This window comes from Orbicella faveolata, unplaced genomic scaffold, assembly GCF_042242905.1.
Source record: "Orbicella faveolata isolate gen_17 unplaced genomic scaffold, um_ofav_v1 contig_15, whole genome shotgun sequence".
Lineage (NCBI taxonomy): Eukaryota > Metazoa > Cnidaria > Anthozoa > Scleractinia > Merulinidae > Orbicella > Orbicella faveolata.
In genome coordinates this window covers 284,752-310,126 of record NW_028301542.1, presented here as the reverse complement: position 1 = coordinate 310,126, position 25,375 = coordinate 284,752, and the positions used below count along the sequence as shown (strand labels likewise).

The 25,375-nt window shown below is 37.2% G+C and overlaps 4 protein-coding genes and 1 long non-coding RNA gene across 6 annotated transcripts in view; 2 read left to right on the top strand and 3 right to left on the bottom strand.

Annotated features, from left to right (window-relative positions):
- Window positions 1–183: 183 nt before the first annotated feature.
- LOC110068992 (protein Wnt-3a-like) lies at window positions 184–6,405 on the bottom strand. The gene is made up of 4 exons (XM_020776410.2): window positions 5,975–6,405; window positions 5,605–5,852; window positions 1,690–1,955; window positions 184–1,256 (listed from the first exon to the last, which is right to left on the bottom strand). Exons 1-4 carry the CDS (start codon window positions 6,037–6,039, stop codon window positions 786–788), a joined length of 1,050 nt encoding a protein of 349 aa, XP_020632069.1. The 5' UTR covers window positions 6,040–6,405; the 3' UTR covers window positions 184–785.
- LOC149113047 (uncharacterized) lies at window positions 5,811–9,653 on the top strand. The gene is made up of 2 exons (XR_016206645.1): window positions 5,811–5,948; window positions 9,365–9,653. It is a non-coding gene; the product is annotated as an uncharacterized LOC149113047 (long non-coding RNA).
- Window positions 9,088–15,475, bottom strand: LOC110069160 (thioredoxin-related transmembrane protein 2-B-like). Its single transcript, XM_020776632.2, has 8 exons — window positions 14,440–15,475; window positions 13,492–13,558; window positions 13,131–13,244; window positions 12,184–12,260; window positions 11,473–11,579; window positions 11,024–11,089; window positions 10,633–10,762; window positions 9,088–10,068 (listed from the first exon to the last, which is right to left on the bottom strand). Exons 1-8 carry the CDS (start codon window positions 14,578–14,580, stop codon window positions 9,961–9,963), a joined length of 810 nt encoding a protein of 269 aa, XP_020632291.2. The 5' UTR covers window positions 14,581–15,475; the 3' UTR covers window positions 9,088–9,960.
- Window positions 15,476–15,610: 135 nt separating this feature from the next.
- LOC110069158 (dual adapter for phosphotyrosine and 3-phosphotyrosine and 3-phosphoinositide-like) lies at window positions 15,611–21,093 on the bottom strand. 2 transcript variants are annotated; one of them, XM_020776631.2, is made up of 10 exons: window positions 20,939–21,093; window positions 19,448–19,570; window positions 18,978–19,111; window positions 18,607–18,770; window positions 18,349–18,396; window positions 18,083–18,145; window positions 17,459–17,544; window positions 16,786–16,873; window positions 16,646–16,673; window positions 15,611–16,427 (listed from the first exon to the last, which is right to left on the bottom strand). In XM_020776631.2, exons 1-10 carry the CDS (start codon window positions 21,091–21,093, stop codon window positions 16,417–16,419), a joined length of 900 nt encoding a protein of 299 aa, XP_020632290.2. In that variant the 3' UTR covers window positions 15,611–16,416. The 2 variants fall into 2 exon arrangements, with proteins under 2 accessions (XP_020632290.2, XP_020632289.2); XM_020776630.2 differs by having other exon boundaries at window positions 15,611–16,673.
- Window positions 21,075–25,375, top strand: part of LOC110069114 (cilia- and flagella-associated protein 65-like) — a 22,969-nt gene continuing 18,668 nt past the window's right edge. Inside the window, exons 1-9 of the mRNA XM_020776573.2 lie at window positions 21,075–21,198; window positions 22,132–22,303; window positions 22,697–22,799; window positions 22,913–22,948; window positions 23,426–23,556; window positions 23,899–24,013; window positions 24,410–24,500; window positions 24,595–24,740; window positions 25,231–25,344. Of these exons, the coding sequence (XP_020632232.2) occupies window positions 22,155–22,303; window positions 22,697–22,799; window positions 22,913–22,948; window positions 23,426–23,556; window positions 23,899–24,013; window positions 24,410–24,500; window positions 24,595–24,740; window positions 25,231–25,344 (885 nt within the window). The 5' untranslated portion in view covers window positions 21,075–21,198; window positions 22,132–22,154. The remainder of the gene's footprint in view (window positions 21,199–22,131; window positions 22,304–22,696; window positions 22,800–22,912; window positions 22,949–23,425; window positions 23,557–23,898; window positions 24,014–24,409; window positions 24,501–24,594; window positions 24,741–25,230; window positions 25,345–25,375) is intronic.

Below are 25,375 nucleotides of genomic sequence, written 5' to 3'. Positions count from 1 at the left end.
GTCCCAGAAATTTCTGTGTTTCCGTCCGTTACGAGGTCATGAAGTTCACCTGACAGACCCTGGGCCTACGTCCAAAACGGTTGTATATTTCGCTGGGGTTGTTTTTGTGGCCGTCTACTCTCCACCTCACCTTCTCTTTCAACGCTCACAGACCAACATTGAGAAAGTTGATAAACTACCTACTTTTCTCCCAAATTTTGTTTATTTTATATCTAAAAACAAGTGTCTTATTACAAGATTCTTTTGCTGTTTTTTTATGATACAATATGTACATGTCAACTTAATCCACCATCTACCTTATAAAACAAAACAAATTAACGATTTTCTATAACGCTATTCTTGCCTACGTAGTTCTAGTAATTAACAACTATATATTTTGGATTTTATTAAAAGCGTTTAATCTGATATGATTAATGAAAATTCTCAAGAACGGCTCAACCATGATGTAATCTCTCCCCCAACCCATCTTTGCTAGATTTATAGTCCACTTTGATATGGAAATCTCTGTTAGCCTTTGGCTTAACAGTTCGCATCTTAACTTATATTATCTATAACTTAAGTTTAAGTCGCATTCGGGCTTTCCCTGTCTTTTTGTGGAACATTGTATTTGTGACCAAAGAAGGCTTTCTGTATTAGAGAAACACCTAAAATCTCACAGTTGACCGCTAAATCCGAATGCCGGCGATAATGTTAGCTTTTCAGAACGAATTTACGAGAAGTCGCTCGAAATATCTACAAGTTAACAAAAATATATTTTACAGTTTTTCTGTCCTGGCTTAGAAAAATTACTTACAAGTGTACATGTTCACAATCTCCTTACACTTCTGACATTTCACTTGACAACACCAAAGAAATATACAATTGCAATTTCGTGTAACCTTGACCTGCTGAATGTTGTGGCCACGCCCACAACACAACAACTCACAACCGTCGATTCCAGAAGAGGAAATGTTGCACTCACGACCCGCAGTCCCGAGGGTTCCCTCGCTTGCATCAGCGTCACAGTAATTGGGTGATGGTTGGTAGTATAGTAAGTCTGCATCTGTAGGTCGCTTTAAGTGAGTGTATCTTGGTTTCAGTCTTTCTTTTCCTCTCCTGTTCAGTTTGATAATCATTTCCGCTGCACTGTCGTACTTTTGTTTAAGATGATCACCGACTTGACGGAAAGAAGGTTGTTGCATCCAACACGTTTTCAAGGAGCATGAGCCGGATAAACCATGGCATTTGCATTTTCGCCACATTAATTTCGACAGCGCCTGATATAAAATTAAAAAATAACACGAATTTACGCGCCATCTTAAAATAACAAGCTTTTCTAGCTGAAATTAGTAATGTTATTTAGCCTGCCATTAATCACATTTATAGCGGAAACCGTAGTCATTTAAGTAAGTGTATTTCAAATCAGTTAATTCCCAATTGTGGCCATAATGGATAGCTATTTCCGCTATCTCAAGTGTGACATTGCCATCTTGAATCTGAAAACCTGAAGAAACCGTGTTACGTCGTACTTGCAAAAAGCTACATTCAGTTTTTGCTATTTTTCACGATAAAGCTTTGTTCTAAACATGTACATGTATTTCCATAAAGAGAAATTAAAAATTAGTTTCTTTACCCCTGGGAGAGAGTGCAGCGAAACGAACAAAAAACATAGAAACGAAAAAGGATGAAATTTCAAAGAACATTATTTACCTTCCTTCCCGCTTTGCTGTTGTGTCTGTTCATGACCGCTCGTGGACTGTTTCCTCTCGCTCGAGCGTCAGTGAACTGCTCTGAAAACCAACTTCCAAACTTGATGTTACTACTACAACCTGACCAAGTCCAACCCTTCTGTGTTGCGCCACTCAGTGAACGGTCACAGTCACAACTCTCAGTATCGCCAGCGCTACAGGAGGCCGTGACAGCATGGGCGACACCAGCTGCTGTAATGGCGTGTAGATAAGCTGACTCTGGACTTGCTAGGGAGGCAATAAATAACGTATCATAAAATTCTTAAGGGAAGGACCTCCAGATTTCATAGTCCCACTTTAAAGTAACGCTTCTGCTAATTAATTAGAAAATGACTTCAACTGACCAAACGCGCTCAGACAAGAAACCTGATTGGGTGAATTGTTAAATCCCTGCTGAACGTATATACCGGGCGCTTAAAAGTATACATCAAGGAATATGCAGGACTTAAAGGAGGTTAACATATACAACGAACTGACCGTACTTGGCGGGACAAACGTTGGTGGTATTAAAATGACCGTGCAAAAGAAAACAGTTTTACTTAGAATTCTAGGGGCAGCTCTAAATTAAAAATATTGCAAGGTAACCTAACTGTGGAATGTGCGAGGAATGCGCAGATTTTCGTTTGCCAAGGTTGGCATATTTCAGGGAGGAATAATATAATTCTCTCCATACACTTACAAGCAGGCAAGTAAACCTAATATGCTTGTATCTTAGGACCACTAGGCACGTGGGTTTTTTTTTCCATCCATTCCTGTTCGAAGTTAACAGTCAATCTTTTCCAGTTCTTAGTACAAAACACGATGTCGCATCGTTTTCATGTGGGTATTCCATAAAAGCAAACAAATTTACATTTCGTTCAATCAGCGGATGGGAGTTTAGTTAAAAAGCTAAATTGTTTTCTTAGGTAAAATGTTATGACACGAACTTCGCTCTTGAGATGTTGTAACAATCTTTTTGACAAAAAGACAACACTACAAGATGTTTTTTTGTCGAACAACTTCGGTATTCAAGTTCTCTGGAAAAGGTTTAGATTCTGCAGACTAGTTTAGGTTATTTGCGGTTTGCGGTTTTACTTCAGCATGGTCCAGTATGGGAGCAGTATGAGAACCTAGTTTTCTTAGCCATTACTAAAGCCGGTATAAAATTTCTCCAGAAATGAAAACGGTTCATGTTACGATGTCATCAGTTTCTTTCAAGACGCTCCGGTCTTCGCGCATAAAAAGTTTCACATGCATTCGAGCGAAAAATTCAATTCATTAAAGAGTTTTCCATAAGTCTTGTTTTTACTTTGTGATAACAGTTTTCAGTGGACTTATATTTCGTAATCAGTTCTCTTAAGATAACAAGAGGTAACCTTGGCCTGTTACAAATTTGTTTAGTCTAGCTGAGATAAATTTCAAGAATGCTGGGTAAGGACATGAAACCCCCAACAAACATAAACTTCTAACAAAAACAAACCTGCAACAAAAATAATAACTAGCATTTATTTAGATGATGCTACAATAAATTCAGTGCTAGATGTGCTGTCATATATGACAATCGTTCTTCTGGAAATTTCTGTTTTCTATCCACTGATAAAATTTGCCTTTGGAGAGAATACTTAAAATCTGTTGGATTGCATATTTAACCTTAATATTTGCACAAATCAGCTTTGGTTAGAACAGTACTACTCCGAAGAGCAGATGCTGAGAGAAAGCGACACCAGCACAAAATACGAGCGGCAAGCAACTCCACTACAACCACCCTAGCACCTCCCCTATGTGGGAGCCCGGGTTGGACTCTACCGAGCCATCTCCGGGACACATCCAACCCCGACCTAATTTTCGTGGCGTTGTCAGTGCTCCTCAACGCTTTCGATGGACGAAAACCAATACCGTAATTGTCAATGATTAGCTAAATTGCATTCGAACTAAAGAGTAACTTTGAGTTAAGAAGTTGTTACGTTGAAAACTGAGACTGCGGTCAAGCTACCCTAACTATTAAATCACAGTACACAAGAGGCTGTCAAGTACTGTCTGAAGCCTTAGCAGCGCTGGTTATTTGCTGAGTGCTGCACGGAACGCTAGAACTAATGACACTATCTAGGACTGTGACCTGGAATGCGTAGTGTGCTGAAAACACGCTGATTAAACAACGAGAACTTTGGTTTACGGGCGCTATGGCCTTATCTATAGACTTTGATGTCCAGACTCAAGAATATCATAAAATTGTTAATTTTTACTAATTAAGTCTTGTGCGAATTTCTCGAGTAGATAACACTGTGACTGTTAAAGTGGCAAAAATCGTAACCACAGTATATTTCTAAGCTTTAGATCAACCAAAAATGTTAATTGAAACTTGCTTTCTTTCTAAAGAGACTGCATCGAGTATTCCGAGCTTATATCCAAGGTATGGCACAATTATGAAGCCCAGTCGAGGCACACAGCTATTGAGAGTCTCTAGTCCTGTCTTTTTGTTCGTTATTTTTAAGGTTCTTGAATGTTTTTTACGTTCTTTTTTATGTGATACTTAATCGAATTTCGCACACAAATGAAATTGAGCCCTATATGCAGATATACTGTAAAATTACCGCTGTTTGTACAAATGTTCCTTTGTGTTTCTCTTCCTTTCAGTGAAGTTTAAACTTGACTAGGAGCGCGAAATCGAACACCAAAAAGACTCAAAATTACAACGTCTCGGTCACAGAACGAACACAATGTGCAATCCCGTACGCTGTAAATAGAATAAATATCTTGTCGAAACAGCCATTTCCCCAGGAAATTGAACTAATCGGTGACCGCACCTAGCTGTGCGGTATTTTCTTCAGACATGACTGAACACATATATAAAACCTTTCAGTTTTGGAGGCCGTGGAATTTTACAAAAGTGAATAAGTCTAACTTGCCTGAAGCTATTTACTTTGTCTTTTATCAGTGTTTTTCACTTGCAATAGCAATAATTTTGGGGTTTCCTTCCAACTTCAAGCCGTGGATTAGGGCAAATCAACTAATGCATTTTTCAGAACAAAATTTTTTTATTTCATCACGTAACAGGTTCAAAATGTGATTGTGGTTCAACAATGCAGTGCTTGAGAACTACGAATCAGTTGATTGACTTCTCCAAACAGGACATCCTAGATAACTCAGTGTGGTTCACCATCGCAACTTAATGGTAATACCTTAAGTTTACAAGAAAAGTCAAAATACTGAAATTATTTTAGCTATAGAAAGCTAACTGTTGTCCTAATTAAAGATCCTCTTCCGAGCAAGAGCCATAACAGTGTTACAAGACGATCGTGAAACCACAGTTCTGGCATCGCCTCAAAGTTTTAAAAATTTAATAGCTTTCCAAGTTGTTTCATTCGTCACGGTGACGAGTTGTTTTTCTTTCCTCTCCGGTTTTTTATCGCTTCAAAGGGGGTTAAAAAAGCAACTTTTTTTCATCATTAGTTTCGTTAATAGTATCACGTCTTAACAGGGTCAGGGAAATTTGTAATGGTAAGACAAAACTTGCGCGCCATTTCGTGGCCTTGAAAATTTATAAAACTCTTTCTTCTGTAAACAATAAAAAAATCGGCCAATGTGTCATTTTCACACAACAAAAGCGACTTCAAGATCACAAGCGTAGCGCCTATGAATAAGGTATAAAGTTATTACCTTATTTCGTTTAACGGCCTACAGACACACAACTCAACTAACTGTTGATAAATGGAATAACTTTCACTCAATCGAGCGCCGCATGAGTTTTTAAAAGTGGACTGATAACCTTGTCTGCCCCAGCTCCTGACAAATAAACTCTCTATACGCTAAGAAAACGAAACCTCTTGGTTTAAGTAAACAGATCTTAAACCTGTCAACTCAGGGAATCATGTGTAATACTTTAAATCTAGACACTTACCTCGTTTCAGTATGGGATCGAATAGTGTACCTGATTCAGGCACAGCAGAACAGTTCCATCGTCTCAAACGAAACTGAATCTGGCATTCTTCGACGGCTTCTTTCGCTCCCTTAGCGACACTAGCCATCAGAGTTGGGTGTCTCCGGCAGAGGTCTCTTTGTTTTGTGTTAAGCTGTGGAGTTGTAAAACACATAAGAGCTGCCTTCTTTGCCGGATCCGTAGAAAGTGGCGTGTGTGTCCCTAACGTCCTGGAAATAACAGACGAAGGAAAATCAGTTAAATTCCTCCCATTCCTCTTCACCGGCGATGTTTGAACAGGTTGACATGACTCAACAAAAACGAAGGTAAGTTAGCAATGAAAATTACTCACCACCAAACTGACTCGCTCTCTTTAGAGAAACATAAACAAATAACGAAGATCCAAAGAAACCTCATGTTCTTCGATTGATTAACCCGCCGCCGGCTGTCCAACGAAAATCGCTTTGGGTTTGGTTTTCTTTCCAGTTGAGGGAACCGCACGTTTTTTTTTGTTGCAATACTCTGTAGACGTGTCTTTTCCTAAATGCCTAATAAAAGGCTGGAATTGGAATTAACCAGGTGTCAACAGTTTAAGAGGGTGTCATTCAAACCAGCTAATAAAACCCGCATTCAAAAAGTGATTAAAACCTCCAACCCATCGAAATCAAGTCGCCCTGAAAATGACGCAATGTCGCCTTCATCGGAGCTTTTCAGAGAGCGCTCGAATTAATATCAAGCAAGCCCATTGTTCCGTTCAAATAAGGATTTATTATGATGTTTAATAGAATGAAATTTGGTCAATTTGTTTTAGGTGGCAAATATATCGTCGGTTCACTGCGCTGATTAAAAATACGCTTAAAAGAGTTCACACGATGGGTGAAATTATATCGATTTAATTGTCATTATCAGGAACGCTTTAAAACCAGAATCACTCCTTAGGGAATCAATGTGAGAAACGCAGGTTTATCGCTGAAACTGGGACTAACAAGACTTCATTTGTGATGGTTAAGTTTTCTCTCCCGCGAATCATTTTATCCCGATTTTCAGAAGCCGCCTGATGTCAAAATTTATCGGAAGTGCGTAGCTTGTCTTTTGTAGTGGGCGGAATTTGGCCAGCACAGAAAACAAACTGTTCGAGTAATTAGCCGTTTTCGACACAATATATTACATACCTTTCACAATCAATTAATTATAGCTATCCCAGAGCGATCTCAATAGATATACGCTTTGTGCGGCCTCTGGGGGCCTTTAAGGAAGGAAGCCATTTGAAAAAGGAAATTTTAATTTGTAATACTGAGGACAAGAAACAGAATGGCAGTTCTCTTTATTTTCAGTTGTTCGCCTCCATCTTTTACGTGCGATTTCTGTTTGAAGTGATTTCTTTCTCGCCGTTGTCACGTAGGTGAGATACCGACAATTGCTTAATTCATTGCGACTTACAGTTATATCCTTGAAAGTTAATCAAACTCTTCTATAACCGGAATGATTATTCTAATAACTGTCTCGATTTTTGTCTGAAAACAGCACGGGCTGGTTTTCCTACTCACATAAAACGACGGAAAACCTTTTCAAAGCTTTTCTGTGATATTGACAACGAACAAATATTATCTCTCGGGGGTTTGCCTGTGACTTTGGAAGTAGCGCGGGTTTCGCAGACAATGTCAATGGCAGTTGCAGCTGGTTTTATAGGTACAGAACCTGTGGTGATATCATAATCCACGACAAGGTTTGGTTCATGCAAACTAAAGCTGTGTCAACATATCATCAAAAAAGTCTAGCGCAATCTATCGGGGATTTAGAATATAGTCGGTTTTGCCCTGTGTAAACATCGAAATAAAGCGGCTTACTTGAAAGACACAACAAATTAGTGCGAAAAATTGTTCACATTTTCTCAAAAAGAGGCCCTAAATGAAAACCGTAACGGACACTTCCTTTAGGAGGTTAAAAATTTACGAGTTTTTGTCATCTTGTTGTCGTTTAAAAGGTTTATCCGATCGCGACATTAAGCTAAAAGACTCGGTCTTTTTAGCGCGTCCTTGGTGTGTAAGAAAATCGTTTAGGATGGGGGAATAAAATCGTTAAGGGTCGAAGGTTGCTCAGGATAGTTAAACATTCGCCTTCGGAAATGTCTCATTGCCAGTAACTACCAAACTATAGAGTCTTCGCACGATTCCTTGCTGGACTCATTGCCTTTTAAACCGGGCCCAGATGAAGACTGGTCATACAGCTTCACTACGTTCTGCAGTATTTTCAAATGAAATCTTACCTACTTGATCGTCAGCTTAGCTTAAGATAACTATTGTTGGAATTAATTAGGCCAGAGTGTTTTGATGTCAAGAAGCTCTCAGGAGTGATTAATCTGTGTTATTCCTCTTCGCCAGATTTCAAACTGATTACATTTTTCCACATAGCATCGAGATTACAAAAGTTTTTTGGTCTATAAAGAATTATATATCCATGAACTTAGGACCACCCATATCTCATACCAGACGTGGGTGTTAGCGTGACCGAAAAGACTGCAGTTCATTGTCTCGGGAATTTTGAATGAAGTGGATTCTTTCAGTTGAATCAAGTAGCCTGTTGTATCATACAGTCGGTGAACCTCTCCTTACGGACAGAGTCACATTACAGACGGTTAACTTGGTCTCAACGAAAGAAAGTGAAGAGAAATAGAGTCAGTCCCCCAGAATAGATGTTTTTCTTTTATGACTTGAGATCACTCCAGGTGTCTCAGGAGAGTCTAGATCATGTGACAGGAATTAGCCCCGGTAACTCCAGGACGCACGTGGCAACATTATCCGCAAGAGAACTGGGTACCATCTCTAAAAATAATTTACGAAGGAATTCCTTGTGCTAACGCCAATATCTCTTACACTTCACACTCTCCTGTCCTTTCGCTGATCATATGCAACACGCGCTAGTTCAATTCTCAAACAAGACATTTTTTCCCCTTCAAGCGTGGGCTGTTCAAAGGATGATGACTGGTTATAGTTCAACGATAAATTTTCTCTGATTCTTAATGGTTTAAATCGATGGAGTGACGCGATATTGTTCATTGGCGGAAAGACACAATCTGCTCTCAGTGCCCGTCCGAGGAAAATACCCAGAGGGATTGCACTCGTCCGTGAAAATGCGGACCTATAGGAAAAAAGTTGAAAGTCGCAACTTGCCTGTTTTCTTTTTCAAAGTTTACATTTTGCTTAGACGCCTTTCATCTTAAAAAGTTGAACACAATTCAATCTGATCTTTGAACTGGCGCGCGGAAGAAAATTTAGTGATGAACATCAAACACAATAGAGTGTTTATGACTGGGAACATCAAATTTCCGCGGGGAAGCTATCAGCCGATAGTTCCTCGCAGTTTTCTTCAACACTTATCCGCTGATTCCAACTTATACAGCTAAAGAGCGTTAACGAGGGGAGGGGGTGGGGTGCAATCGGTTAATGAGAAAATAGAACAGAAAACTCACACCACACGATATTTAATACAATTATATGACAATTTATTTTGTATTCTGTAGCTCGCAGATGCTATTTCATGATTGTTATATCATTTGAAGATTAAATTTAGGTATTTGTTTACAATAAGCCAATGACAGCAACAGAAGAGTAAAGATGGAATACCATGGGAAAGGAATAATAAAATGCACCGAGAAAGACCACTGACAATGCCTCAATGTACAACGTAATGTTAAACGATTCGTTAGTTCTCACAAGTTGCAAAACTTTCTCTTCTTTTATAGCGGGAAACGCGCAAACGCGCGAGAGGCTGGGGAGACGCACACGAAGCGCAAACAGTGTCGAGCCCCACGCAAGACCGCCGCGACTCAACACTCAGTGGCCTATTCAATGTGCCTGGGGTTTCTTTATACTTCCCTCCCCAGTTCCTTCCTTCCTCGCTTCATACTACGCACGGGGGCCACGCACAAGACAACGAAACGCCTTGAGGATGAGGCGGATAAGGAAACAATGAGCTATTTGATCTGCAGTCAACTCTTAAAAATAAAATGAACGAATACAAAATAAAAGAAACGTGAAGTCTTTGGCGCGGCGATAAATAACGATTTTTTTTAGTCAGTATTGGACAATTTGTTTATACAATGCCGTCTTAACCCGATCACGCCATTGAGCGATGAAAACTGGATTTCTCCTTAAGAAACAAATTCAGATAAGCAGCTAACAACAATAAAGGAAGTCATTAATAAAATAAATTTGTTGCAATATGTAAACAAATTTGTCTAATTGTTGTAAAAAAAATGCACTAAAAATTCACTTGTCTAAATGTTCTCAGAAATCTTTTGGCAAGCTCCAGAGCCAAAGATTTTGTGGATATTGCTCCTTAATCTGCTTTGTCCTTATCCTTCTTTGCATTCTTCTCTTTCAATTTTCCTTTCTCTTCTGCAGCTTTCTTCAGTTCTTTTAAGTTGAAATCACGCTCAATATTGACCTGCAATGAGAAAAGAAAAGTTATGACATATATAAAGTGGAGATTTGCTTTCTCACAGCTAGATCTGGAAGATCACAAATGTTGCCTGTTGGGACCTCTTGTTGATGCTCCTCCCCCCTCCCCCCTCCACACCTGCCCCCTATCCCTCCCCTCCCCTCCCCATCCAAAACGATGGCTGTCCAATTTGAAAATAAATTAAGTATTTGTCAATCCAGCCTAATAAGCTTTTGAACATGGCAAATTCTCTACAAAATGGATTTGCCCAGATCTGGTGCAAAAAAGGTGTAAAGCTACAAAACTGAATCTTTTCTTTCATATGAGGGTGAACTGACAACCCATCAAGAAGATCCAGAGATTTGGTCTGTATATGATAGACTCTTGGATAATCTAAACTGGCTTGCAGGCATGCTTACAACTCCACTGACCTGCCTCTTCAATGGACCTGTGAGAATCTTCTAAATGCTTGCAAAGTTATTCATCCTGGGCATTACTCCCTGAACTGTACTGTGCTCCTGAACTGTACTGTGCTCATAAAGTCCTACAAGGCTATGTGCCACTCCTTACCTCAGTGAATGTATATTTGGTGATAACACCCCTCCTATCTACTAATGGCCTCCTTTTTGTCTCTTTTCCTCCTTCATAGAGAATCAAACTTGGAAGTTGCTTAGAAACAGCAGATCCATCTACCTTGTGCCTGGGAATTAAAAAAAAGAACAAATAAACATGTCAGGCAATCAAATCCTTTTACCATCAATTTTGTAGACTGATAGACAAAGCATTGACTGTATGAATTAGCCAAAACAAAAATACATTTAGAAGAAGTTCTCAAATAGTTCATGTATTCCCCAAAATCTCAAATAACAAAGTAACATTACAGAGAACAAAGGCGACAGATTCAGAAAGCCAGAATATGTCTGGGAAATTGCATATAAAACTTTAAATTTTACAGGCTTACTTTTCAGCTATGATTGGATACTTTCCAACATCAAGTTTTCCAAATCTAAGGTGACTATGATTGTATCTGTAAAAATAAGAATAAAGTTCAATGGGAAACAATGAGAAACAAAAGCCGGTCAAAGGCAAGTCAATATTCTTCACAATAAATTATTTACTTATGGCGACGACACTCAAACCATGAACAATTGACATTATTTTTTTCCCTTTTCAACGACTACAGAATTAGCACTTGTCATATTACCAAGTGCATTTAGCATTTTTATATTGTAAAAGAAAAAAAGGAAAACCAGTAAAAATGTGAATCTTGCAAATTATATGAATAGCCTTCATTCTATAGTCACCACAGAAATGGACAAAAAAATGCACTCAAGGGCCATTACTGTAAAGGGAAATAGATTAAAATGTACCACATAGTTCAAGTTGATTAGAAAAAAAAAAGTGTGCTACCTTAGTGACAATTCAGCAAATGTTGGAGCAAATCTGACACATGGTGGACACCAAGGAGCATAAAATTCCACCAGCCACGTGACAGATGGATCATCACACAGAGCATCCTAGAACAGGAAAAGTTATTTGAAAGATATGCTGCATGTTAACAATTGATCTTAAAGGAGCTCAGTCACGGTATTTTGAGTTATTTTGGCCACATACAAAATTACCTTTAAATGGTAGGAAACCTGAAATTACAGTTTAATAAGATAGAAAAACACCAAAGAGATAATGATGAACCATCAAGGAACAAGGATGGCTAAGGATGGAGAAGATTAACACAGATTACAAACAACAAATTTGAAAAATTGAGGCTAAACTTTTCAATGTGCGCAAACAGTGACGTAGCTCCTTTACTACGAAAGTTTGATTAAAGTGGCTCTAGAACAAGCCTGGCTTGACTATACTCCCCTTCCTTAAAATTACAGTGCATCAACCTTGTTCCCAGGGTCTCTCTTCTTCCTGCCATCCACTCAAGAGAGACCCTAGGAATGAGGTTGACAGTGCATCTCTCTACTCAGGTCAATTGACAATTCAGTAAATTACTGACAAGGAAAGACCATTACAAAGATTGCTCAAATGATAGCTTGTGGTAGACTCTAGTCACTTAATACTGCTACTATCATCCCTACATTACAGACAAGTATAAACAAAAGATTCAGATCTTACATCAAGTGCTGGTCCTCTAAAGAAGTGTATCTCGTCTGGTCCACTGTATGATGGCTCAGGAAATAATAAAAATAACACTGAGGAAAAGAAACATGGATTGTACTTGAGAAAACTGCTCCAACTCTTTCATCTTTAGAGTATCTTGAATTAGTTAAAGGTACTTATTCAAAAAACTTCACTCTAAACCTCCCTTGGCTCCCAACTCAGGAAAGAAAAGATTGAAATTTTAAGGTAAGAAAAAAATATACACCTTCAATCTGACAACATTCCCAAGAAAATTAAGATTTACATTTAATTATAGTACATCAAATGTACTAGCTACTGTGCAACCTTTCAACAGAAATGGTATAGTACCAGGCAAGGACTATGAACATTTTAACATTGGCACTGCAAATTATGTAATGTGCCTGGTAGTCTGAATCCATATTTACCCTGTAGTTTAAAGTTCTGCAATAGACGTTTTTATCCAGAAGCCATTTTGAATTCCATTGTTTCAAATAGCTTTTATGAGATGCTTAGGGGTCAAATACATACAAGATTGCCCCTGAGCATCCCATTATAATAGCTGTTTGAAACAATGGAATTCAAAATGGTTGCTGGGTAAAAAACGTCTATTCATTCTCTAACAGCTCGCCTGCATAGCAGGCATTGAGGGCTGAAAGGAGGGCACGCTAGGACTTCCTACCCCTTCCCTAAAATACACCTGCAACACAGGCTATGAACAGCAGGACACCAAGATAATTTGATTACACGAAGTGTCATAGACAGTTCAAATGGAGTTGGCACAATACAGTTGTTGAGCATATTTGAAGCTCACAGCACGATGGAGTTTAGTGCAGTGTGGTTTGGTACAGTGCAGTACAGTACAGTATATGTACAGCACAGAACAGTTTACACATAATGCAGCTGTTAGAAGTCTAAAGAATGGAATATCACAAGTCACTCACCTAAGCAAAAGATAAGATAAATAAGACCAAGTCTAAGATCTGACCTGGCAAAAAGAACAAAGTTTGCAATTTTGCTAAACAGGAACACCATGGAAGCTGCCTCTTGCCAAGAAGCTGAAATGAGGAAAATTAACAGAAAAAAAGTATCAAGGAAAAGCATGCTGCACTGTTTCCAAAAACATCAAGTACAGAACTTATTTGTATAGACAGCATGTTATTACTAGATTTTACTGTTTTGTGCCCTGGTAAACCTATCCCAGATTTCTAACACATCTTGCTAATTAACAACCACCAGAAACTAAATTACAAATCAAGAAATTAAAAAGAAAATTAATGTTATTATAAATAGTTTAATACATACTTGGTTTCCATTTTCTGTTTTTGACAGCCAACACAATGACTAGAAATGATAATAACTCAAAGTCTCGCTGTGGAGACAAAATGTGGTATGTTATTTTGCACCCCTTGATTCAGTCATTCACTGATCTTATTACAGTATGAATCAGAAAAGTGTGACTACTTGCACCATGAAGGAAAATCAATCTGATGTGAAACAAGCCATACCCTACAGCTGTACCAGTCTACCCTATATCATTGTACCAAAATTGAAATTTACTGCCATTCAAATTAGTGATCAGGGTTTTTGGATTTGCAAAGTAGAATTAGTAGAAGGAAACATATGTGTTGTAAATCAAATTGCTTTTCAAATTTTGTTGTTTTAAATCTAGGTTAATCAGTTTCAACCTAAAGATTACGCTATATTATATAATTTACATATTATATCACATGAAAATAATTTGTCACAAGAATTGCTAATGAATGCACAAATTGTTTAATATTTGATTTTAACAGTGTTATCTTCAGGTTGAAACAGATTAGCCTTTAATGTGAAAAAATAACCTACATGACATAGCCCTCAACATGTCATAACTTGTGTTGGTGAACAATAGTAAGTGGAGGTTGGGAGGCGGGGCGGGGGGTCACTCCAAAAAACGTTTTTGGAAGGGATATGAATATTTTTTGGAATGAACTGGAAGGACAAGATATGATACATTTTGTGACGGATATTGACTATGCTAGGAGAACCATGGTTGAATACTGGGCTTGACTCTAAAAATATTAGTTCGGTTACGTGATAAGTACCTGGGTTTCTGTAATCTTACATGTATTTCTAATGGGTATTACAACCAAGGAAGCCCTGTAAAATGTCCATACATTGGTCTGAAAGGCATCACTTAAGATCTAGGCACCATGATGATAACTTCACAGTCGTAAAATGATATTACACGCGTACAGTAAGTTTACTCACCCAGCTGAGAGAACATTCTTCTCCTGGGAAAAGCCATCCACAAAACGGCTGAACGCACCGCAAAATCACATACAATAAGCATGCCACAGGATTTAAAATGTAGTGGCCACTGAGTAAAGGTTTAAACGAGTCCAATTTCATAGCTTTTAGTCAGAATGTTGCCCTTTTCTTTCAGATGTCGTACTCTTATGCCACAATATTCAGAACATAATTTTGGTGTCATTTTCCAAAATTACCGCTGAACTGATGCGATAACTTCGTTCCCGGGTTCCAGGGCTTTCTCTTGGCGATTGACCTCATCACCAAGCCGAGGCCACGACTGTTACTATGGCAGCTGTCACTTTTAATTCTGTGATCAGCTGGAAGGTACGCGTGTAAACAAAGGAAACAATACGAAAGTGAAAGTGGTTTGTTCTGTACAGATTTGATGTACTTGTTCGTGAAAACTTGAACCTGATTTCATCGCCATTTCGAAAATCTATCAGGTTTCATCAAGTTTAGAGGTGAACGGAGTTTAAAATATTCAGAAGTAACCTGCCATTGCTCCGTTAGTCAGAAGATGGCTGACAATCTCGAGTCGCTTCCTCCTGAAATAATTCTCGAAATAATGTCCTTCTTGGATATAAGAAGCCTTTGCCAAGCCTCCCAAACTTGTAAGAAGTGGTTCGACTTCATTTACAACTCCGATCTTCTATGGAAAAAAAAATACAGGTCGCTTGATCGCGAAGAAGTCGAGAAGGACATTCAAACAAGTTTCTGTTGGCGAAGTATTTTCATTAGAAACTATGGAACTAATCTGGTGAAAAAGCGTTGGCTTGAGGGCAAATACAGCCAAGTGAAATCACACGATGACGTACCAGGTAACCACCTTGGACCTCTTAATACGGAAACTTGGGGATCTATATTAGACATGGAAATGCAACGAATTCGCAAAGCTGGGTAAACTATACAAAATCTGCCAGTAATAATCGTCGAATGCTCAGCTCGATAATCATCCACTAATTGCTGCTGTTATTGACGAGTCGTTTGGAGTCAACGAGTTACTTTAAAGCAGCAGAACACATTTGATAACGTGCCTTTTGTGTGGGAACTTCCATTCACGTTGGTCATCAATAATAAACTTTAGGGACACTTACAGTTGTCGTGCACAGAAAAATATATACAATGAATGTGAATTTTAAACAGGATCATAATTTTAATAGATTATTTTTCAGTTAAATTTTAAAATATGTTTTTAGGGATTTCAAAATATATTCTATAGTGGTTGTGAGAATTTTTTTGAATTGAATTTGGCAATTCAAAGTACTGATAACAATGAAAATACACAGAAACTAAACAGGGCATATATGAATAAATTATACTTATACACAGCATCTAAGCTTTGGAAAGCTACAATACAAGCTGCAGTGACTGATCAGTCACAAATTATTTTCACCAATTTGCTTTTAAAAAGAGAGAAAATTGTTTGAGAAACAATTTTTGTTTGGAATTAATTTGCAAGTATCTGTTTATATCACTGTTGCATGTACATTTGCTGAGAATGGATGATCGTATTTTTAAAGTGGTAGTTTAAAACTAGCTATGTTAATGATAGTTTGGTCCGTTTGAGGAATATTTGTCTTTGTGCATGTTGTTTTGGTAGTTTATAGACCTCTGAGAATTTCACGCACCTGGTCATATATTAGCAAAACTTGTCCAGTACCTATTATCCAAATGAACAAAACGCTAATTCAAATACATCTATTCTTTCTGTTCTTTAGCGCATAAAAATATAATTAAGCAGTCAACAGAATGAAAATGTACAGATTACATAATACTGCTGTCTTGTTTGTAACTAAACCTCAATAAATAACTACAACTGTGGTACACATAACTTAAGAACAGTACTAACATTATGTTAGCTATTCACAAAATATTTAAGAATCCTCTTGTATGCCTGTTGACCAGCACAATGTCATCCAGCACCAGGAACAACTTTCAAACAGTTACTAAGCAAAGAAACAAATAAGTATCACAAATAAAGAAAGATAACAATAAGATTCTTACAAAAAATTTAAAAAAAGGATTGAAGAAAACCTGTGCAACTAAATTTTGTAATTTTGTAATGTTTGAAGCAAAGGACATAACACTGTTATTTAACTGTGCATGAACACACTATTTTTTTTAAATGCATGTCCTAGTGTAATCATTGGCAGGAACAACTTACCACTGCGCATTTTGTGCTTGATTTTGTCCTACCAAAGAAAAATTATATTTGTTAGAATATCAAAGCAAGGTCATGTTACTAATACAAATAAACAAATCAGTGAAAGTAATAAACATGATTAACTAAAAATAGGAAGTTACAAGTTTCCATTTCAGCAGATCAATCCATTCTTGCATTTCCTGCTCAGTGTCTGCACAAAGAAGAAATGTTCTATAGGGGAAAACTAAGCTGAAAGAGAAAATATGGTATCATATATCACATGTGTTGCTACCACTCGGTATACCACTAAATTTTACATAACAAATTTCACTATTACATATATTGTTCACACTATAACTTTTGGTGTGACTTTTGGTGTGCACAGTTGGCGGTACATAAAGTGTGGTCACAATGGTCTAGCCTCAGTATGTCCCATCTAACCATTCAGAATAATATATAGATTTAGCCAAGCCTAAAAGCGGAGGGCCAGGTTTTTCAAAGCCCGATAAGCTAACCCAGAATAAGCGAGAATTTTTATTTAAGTTCTGTAACTTTGTGGTGAGATTTTCTGTTTACATTGTTTGGCCTTCTGTTTTGAGTTTGAATAATCTCAAAATACACAAAACATAAGCAGTGAAAAACATTAAATGTTTTGTATACAAGAAAAATTTATACTTTGGTTATTTTTTAATCCAGGGTTAGCATTAACCGGCTTCTGATATATATGAGTATGGGGCTCTGTTTGGCAGCCCTTTGGGCCGCGGGAGTTCCGCTATAATTGTGAACTCTGTTTACTTGACATAATCTTCTCCTTGCATTAATTTAAGCAGTTACCTAAAGGCATTTGGCTTTCCGCATGTGTTGTTTTTAGAGGCTTCTTCTGCAAGTCGAAGATCAAGTACTCTGATAGGTTTCTTATCCTGACAAAACATATGTTAAACATTATTTTATTTAATAATCAGATATTTAGAGGGTTCCACTGTGATCGATTTAACTGGTCAGGGTTTGGTCATTTCTGTTTTATTTAACTATTCCACTATGTCAATAGGTAGGAAATAGTTCATTTGGTGTTGAGATGTGCACATTCTCTAGAGAATCACAACACACAGTACTGTCTCACCACAATACAAGACAGTGCATGGTCTTATCAATTGCAAGTTCAGTGCTTTTCTGGGTTTCCTAACTGCATGCATGCGTTATGAAATCAATTTATGAATAGAAACACTTTTTTCAGCCTTCTTGTCTCAGATTGGCAGTGGCATGTTACTTTAAAGACCAATTTAAAGAATATTAATTATTACTGAAGTTAAGCAAGTTACAACATCCTAATATTACCCTTAACTATATTGAATCTACAGTGCAATGGCGTAAATATGATTCATGTATAACTGGTGTCATAATGGTATATTGAGGTAAACTGGGTACTGTAAGATGAGCAAATACTCAACCAATCCTTACCCCTCGTTCATTATAGTATTGCAGCGTGTTTCTATTTGTGACAAACCATCTTCTCTTCCAGTTCTAAAAAAAATTGAAATCAAATCATTCAATGAAACATCTTCACACAGCAATACTATACTTAGATCTGGCCTTTCTTCCTTCTGAGACTTGTAAACCACATCATGTAGTTCCTGGACCAGCTGGCAGATGTCAGTAATGGAATCATATTGAACACTTTGTGATGGAAAGAAAATGTTCAATGGATCCACAAAACTATTACTTACTTTATGAATGGCTCCTTGTTTGGTAAGAAAGCCTTCCTTGGAGGCAACCTGTCAACCATGATGAGTATATATTCAAATCAGTATTTACAAATAAATTAAATTATTGCGATCTTAGGAATATTTCATTATATTAGTATGGCATCCCAAGTTTACCGCCCAAGAGAGTCTCACAAATATATATATATGTGTTTTTAATTACTTTATTGTATTTTTAAATACATAACATTTTCCACAAAAATAGAAAGCAGTGCTACTCACAGTCCAGTTGATATCTTTTGGTTCCTGTTCAGATGAATTTGAAGTAGACAAGGGCCGGTGGTGGTTAAAAGAGCTCCCACAGACTGCATGTCTGCTTATATCGTCATATACTGATGGCTCTTCAACCTCGGAAGGATACGGATGAGAAAGAGTAACAGGCTGTCCTGTTGAGAAGATGGTGCATGAGATATCTTATTACACCCACTTACAGTGTTATGTGCATAGGCAACATTTTTTGACGTGCCATCTTTCAACATGCTAGCATTGTTATTGCTATGATTGAGTGGATGATCAGCCTTAGGTAGGAGATGACATTCTCTAGTTTAGCAGTACTGAAGTCAAGACAGTATAATTATGTAAAATGTCAAAACCTGTTTCTCCTCCAATGATGGGATAATTCTGAAAATGCTCCATCAACTGCTCAACATTATTAAATTCTCCTATTCCAAACACAAACTTTGTGCCTTGAAGAACCAGTGGAAAGTGCTTTATAGAATCAAGGCTCCTGCCAAAATAAATAAAAACGACACACATTCCTTCACTGACAACTCATCACAGACTTATTTTTGTCACTCATGGGCTACAAGTGACAAAAATAACTGATTTGGATGAACAATATTGAGCCTCATAACATTACATTTGAGAGTTTAAACTGAAATATTAACAACATATATACACAACCGAGAGCCACATGAAGAGTCAACTCCAATTGATTGGTACACGATACTGACATGCTGAGTTTGCTTTTGCCAATAAGCAACCCAAAGGAAGATGTACAATGAGCCTAGATTAACCAGGTTGTATCTAAATCTTGTAACCAGCTGTCACCATCACCACCTACTTGACTGACACAGTGTAATGTCCAGGGTTGGTTTTACTTGGTCTGATTAAATAACTTCCTTGGCGTCCATAAGAAAGAAGTAAAACTTCAGTACTGTTCCTTGTCAAGTTATGGTGGTACCATCTGAAAAAAGCAGTATAAATAATATTACATAGTCTATGTCACACATCATGAGAAATCAAAATGACTGCAGTTGTTTCAATTGATGCATTTGAGGATATAAAGCCCGTTTTGAACTCTTAGTCTCATCTGTATTAGCTATTATACATGACAACTCCAGATTCTAACTACTAAGGGTTTGTAAGAAGTATTAATAATTAATAAGAATTGTTACTATCCCCAGCATTTTATCAAATATTTCCTACAAAAAATTGCCATTTGTATAAATTTATTTAATTGACTTATTTCTGGTAATGGGAAAGGACTATTAAGAATGAAGAGTGCATGTTGTATGGAATTCCACGAGAGTAAAACCATGATAGCTTTAAACCCAAGGCATTCAATCCAGAATCCATAAACATCACAACACCAGTCGAGAGTGAATGAAATGAATAATTCTTTTATTAAAAATACCCCAAAATATTGAAAACTAAACTAAAATAAAAATAAAAACGCTCCAAAAAAATCATGTGTACTCTTACTATATTCGTGGAGCATGGTATAATGGCACATAACCCATGATGGCTAAGCCAATGAAAACTCTTGAATTGCATTATCCAATGATCCAGTTTTTAATAAAATAATAATAATAATACTCGTGTGTGATGCATACGGGAGAGAAAGAAAATTGCATGCATATGTTTATTGTTATGCCTGTAAAAGGCAAATGCCAAAGGGTATTTTACATAGATGCATCCATTACCACAAGTTTCAGTTTACACAGTTCGAAACAAGATAATTGCCTTATAATTGGTCCACCTACACTTTATCAAGATCTAAAAACTGTTAATAGTTTATTAATAAATAATTTCTCTAACTACAGCTACAAGCTAAGACTGTGAATATAGCCAAACAAGGCTGATTTTGTATTCAAGCAGTGTTCCCTTGCATTGAATTAAATACAATGCAAAGATATGGAATTTCTGATATTGTATACTCATGACATATTCTGAAATATTCTGTTGATCTTAGCTTCTGCCGCCGAGGTAACAGGAAATTTACACATAAGCTTAAAGCTTAATCAATAAAAAAACATCTTTGCTTTGGAAAATGGGTAGCGACACGCAACCAGAAATCACTGAACTGGAATGACACTAACCCAAAAAAAGAAACGAGTTTAAGCATAATTAAAACTCAATGAAAAATTAAGCTTATTTATAAAATTTATTATTAGCTTAAATCGAGGAAAGACCTGAAGAGGAAGGAAGAAGGAACACAGTCTGAGTCCATACTGGGATTCATCGTCCCATTTAAATAAAATATCAAGTTTTCAATGTTAAGTTTATAGTCTGTTTACAACTTAAGATCAGCTGGGAAATGCTCAAAACTCACGGAATATCCTCGATTTTCTTCATCCGTGATCTGCCCGAAGTGTCCATGTTTTGACGTTGCGGTCCAGTATGGCCGGAAGCCTGGAGCGGGTTTTCTCCATATATGGTGATTTCGTAACTACGGTGATTTTCAACAACAACTACCTTGGGCGCCATTATTGTCAATTTAGGTCGAGTGTGATCTTTTCATGTCTGGCGCGAGAGAGAATCTAGAATGTAGAATTGCTGCAAGGGAAAAGTGATGGTTTTCTGATTTAGCTGGTGAGATTATTGATTAATGTTGTGTAAGTTGAAAAATGACCAGATTATGCGGTCAATTTTGGTCAGGGCAGACACTAACATTGTACATGCATGTTGTTGTCAGATAAGACAATTTACATTACATTTTATAACAGCTTGATTATAAACATTTTCCCTTTCAACTTTGGCCATGTTGCAGGTAGGCAATGGCACTTCCGAAAGAGACTACGCAACTTTTTTTCTTTCAAGAATAGGTCTCCGAGTTGTTCTCTCTTTGCCTTGATTGATTTTGCATGTACAATGATTAAGCCTAAGCTTAATTACAAACTTGAATGACATGCTTCCATTTCCAAGGCGTGGATAGGAAACTTTTGACTTCTCAAGTTCTGATTTGATGGCAGGATCGATAATGTAAAAATGTATCAAAAGCAATAATTAACCAATAACACAAGTGCATTGTTAATAATTCACATGCTTGCATTAAGCTTAAGTTACATGTAACACAACATTAGGCCTATTCCAAACATCGTGCTACTGGCTTGTTAAACTAAATTCAAGAATTTAAGCACAGCAGTAGCACGACATTTGAAACCACTCATTTCGATGGGCTGAATTAAGTTCTGCACGACTACTTAGCACAGCAGTAGCGCAACTTGGTTTAAAATGATGTGTTCTTGCCATGCCGAACTTAATTCATAGCCTGCTGCATCAGCTGTGGTTACTTTCTAGCATTTAAAATTATCCTCAGCAAAGAAAATTTCTTCTGATCTTTGGCACAACTGAATTAAATTTAACATTTGAAACCACCACCGTTCTTTTGTCATGCCACTGCCGGGCCAAATTCATTTGAGTTTGCCATGGCAGTAGCACAACGTTTCGAATAGGTCTTAACCTTAGCCTTTAAAAACAAAGTCAATTGGCCAGAGGTAACCACGGTCTAATTTCTCTCTGCAGCTTATAATATTTAGTTAAATACGATGCCAGTTCAGACAGAGCGTTGTGTCAATCATTTTGGAATAGAGGTGGCAGACAGTGTCACTTGGCAGGGATGGGAGCCTGGAGGAGAATATACACAACAAATTGTACTTAAGAATGTGCAGATTAAAACTCAAAAGCTTCAGTACAAGTAAGTGCCTTGCTACATAATAACTGAATGGCTGTAAACATAACATATTCACATGCAAACCCTAAAGGTTCAGAACCCCACTCAAGATTGTACTTAACACTCAGCCGTCAATCATAATGAGCATAGGTAATCATATGAATGCAAGTGTAATTAATAAGGATTTACACTACAAGTGGTATTTGAAAATTCTCTCAAAATTGCTTGTACCTTAATGTGAGTGCAATGTCAAAGAATTTTCAAATATCATGAGTAGTATGAGCTTTCATATGACTACTCAAGACAGTTATTACTGTTGTTTTGCAAACATGTGCACATCAATAAAAAATTAACAAAACATTGGCCTGCTCTCAGCCAATCACAGTGAAATAATTTTCTTTCTTATTTATTTTTCAGGTCTCCATCAAGTAGATTTTTTACTACACTCTATCCTAAGCCTATTGTTTTAAGCTCTGGAACCAGTTTCACCCTACCTGTCACATTTAGACCTCTTGAAAAGGTGTGTTCATTATCAAAGATGAATAATTGTATTAATAATAATTCTTTGATATTCTCCTTTTAAAATGTCAAACAGGTATAAACTAATTGTTTTTCTTGATACTATTTTTGCAGGGACAATATGAAGACCGAATAGAGTTTGAAACAAATGTAAGTTTTCAGGAACCTGATTTTGTTTCAGTTTCAAGATGTGCAAACTGTATAGTGGATACAACCCAACAATATCGAGATATCATTCAGCTCAGAGTCACATCCTCTATGTATAAAGCTGTGCCACTTCTTAGAACATAAATAAGACTTTGAAAGTAATCATAGTCTATTTTCGTCTACAATGTCTTGCTACACAATCATCAACTATACAGTCATGTGCAGCATCGCTTACCACAAAAATCCTATAAAAATAAGGTACAACCTAGAAAATTTTTCAGCATGCCACATCATAGCCAATCCCAGATGGTGGTTTCAATCTACAAATTAGCCAAGACAAAATGACGGCAAATGGGTAAATACTTGAAGGTGGTACAGTAGTACTCAACTGATGATTCTCCAGATTCTCAGCTCAAAAAATAAGCCTGGGTTTGAAAGGGTTTGGAGAGTTTTAACTGTACCATTCTGTGATTTCTATAGGAGGGTATTTTTTCAGTTCCTATGAGAGCTGTGTTGCCCAAAGCAGACATCGCAGTACCTGATTCCTTAAAGTTTGGCATGTGTGCTGTAAAGGACTGTGTTCAAGTTAATTTTCACATCACAAACACCAGGTAAGTACATGTAGCAAATAGAAAGAAAATGAACCCTCATTTTTTGAACCTTCTGATAACTCAAACCAAAAGTTGTTTCCCTCTCCTCAGTCAAATATTGTAAAATACCTCTGATTTCTCGAACTATCTGATTTTTTGAACCAATTTTTGTTTCCCTTGGAGGTTAAAAAAAAATTGGGATTCCACTGTCCCTTTTAGTGTATTTTGTAACTTGTTTTTATTTGATCTGACACAAATATAGTCTGTGGAATAGTGTCATAGTTTAAGAGTTTGTTTATATTTAACTACTGCTGATGTGCAGTGAACAATACAAACTGTAACTATTGTACTCTTGTTTTTCAGTGAACTAGTCACAAATTTCCAGTGGCAAGTGTTGGAGCCATTCTCTATTGTACCAGAAAGTGGCACTTTAGCTCCAAGAACATCATGCAGTATTAAAGCAACATTTTGCCCCAAGGTATGTAACATACACTTTGTGCAAGTTGTTATAACCTTTACAATGCACAAGCCAAAAATTGTATAAGGATCAATATGTATTGGTACTGTTGCTTTTTTCCGGTGCACCTGTCGCTACAGTTAACCTAAATAGCATTAATTGCCTAATTAGCACTTAGGTTAGCCTAAATATCACTGACAAGACAGTCATTTGCTGTCAATAATAATACAGGTATAGGTGTCTTAAAGGGTGACTCTAACAATTACCGTTAGTTTTGTTACCCCTACAGACACCTGTATCTCACCCTAGATATCACCAACTCAACACCCATATCCCACATTGACTCTTATCCATAGTGCCATTTCATCATTTCACAATTTTGTGATTACTTATGTTGAACATGTCATGTCTTTACAGGCAGCGTTAGTGTATGAAGCCACTGCTGTGTGCACGTACAGTGCTGGGCAGAAGACTCCCTTTACAAAGCATGTCAGAATTGAAGGAATAGGTAAATGACTGTCACATTTCTTTCACATCTTGCCTCAAGGCTAGTTGTTTTGCTATTCTGTTAATTTTGTAACAAACTCTGCTTCCTCTGTTAGGCAAATTTCCTCACCTGGTGGCAAGTGTATTGCAGAAATCTTCATTGATAGAGCCAGCCAGCAAAGAAGAAGTGGTTTTGAACTTTGGTGAAGTGCCAGTTCAAAGCACTGCTAACAGATGGATTGAGCTTCATAATTTTTCTCCAGTTAGTACTGATGTTGTTAGTTGATAATCTACTTTATACAGTGAATCCTGATTTTTTACCCCTTGATTCTTGGACCTATTGATTATTTGAAACAATCCTTCACTTCCCTGGTAGAAAAAGGTAGGAGAAATTTATCCTCAATTTTTCAAACTTCCGGAATTTTCAAACCAATTTCTGTTTAGAAAACCAAGATTCCACGGTGACTTGTTATTGAGAACAGTCCGTGGTCGTTTCTTGTGAGTAGCATGGACAAGTTTAAAATCAGATTCCGAGTCTGGGCCCAAGCCAGTCATCATGTTTTTCCTGAGTGTTGTAATTAGATGTGTTCCAGAAAGTTGTTTGGGCATCATAAGTAAATACTTGGAAGTAACCTATCTGCAATGAGCTATTTAAAATTAGAAGCAGATGGAGTAGCAATACTCCTAACCTCTAGTTATTATATGCTACAAAAACTAGCCGCTAAGATATGCTATTTGATGATGATTAACAGGTAAATGCACCCTTCCAAGTGCTACAGCCATCATCTGCGTCCAATATTGACACAGTATTCTCAAGTTCACATTACCATGGAGTTGTTCCAGCAGAAAGTACGATAAAACTGAAGGTGATTTGTTCAGTTATAAATATGCAGAATA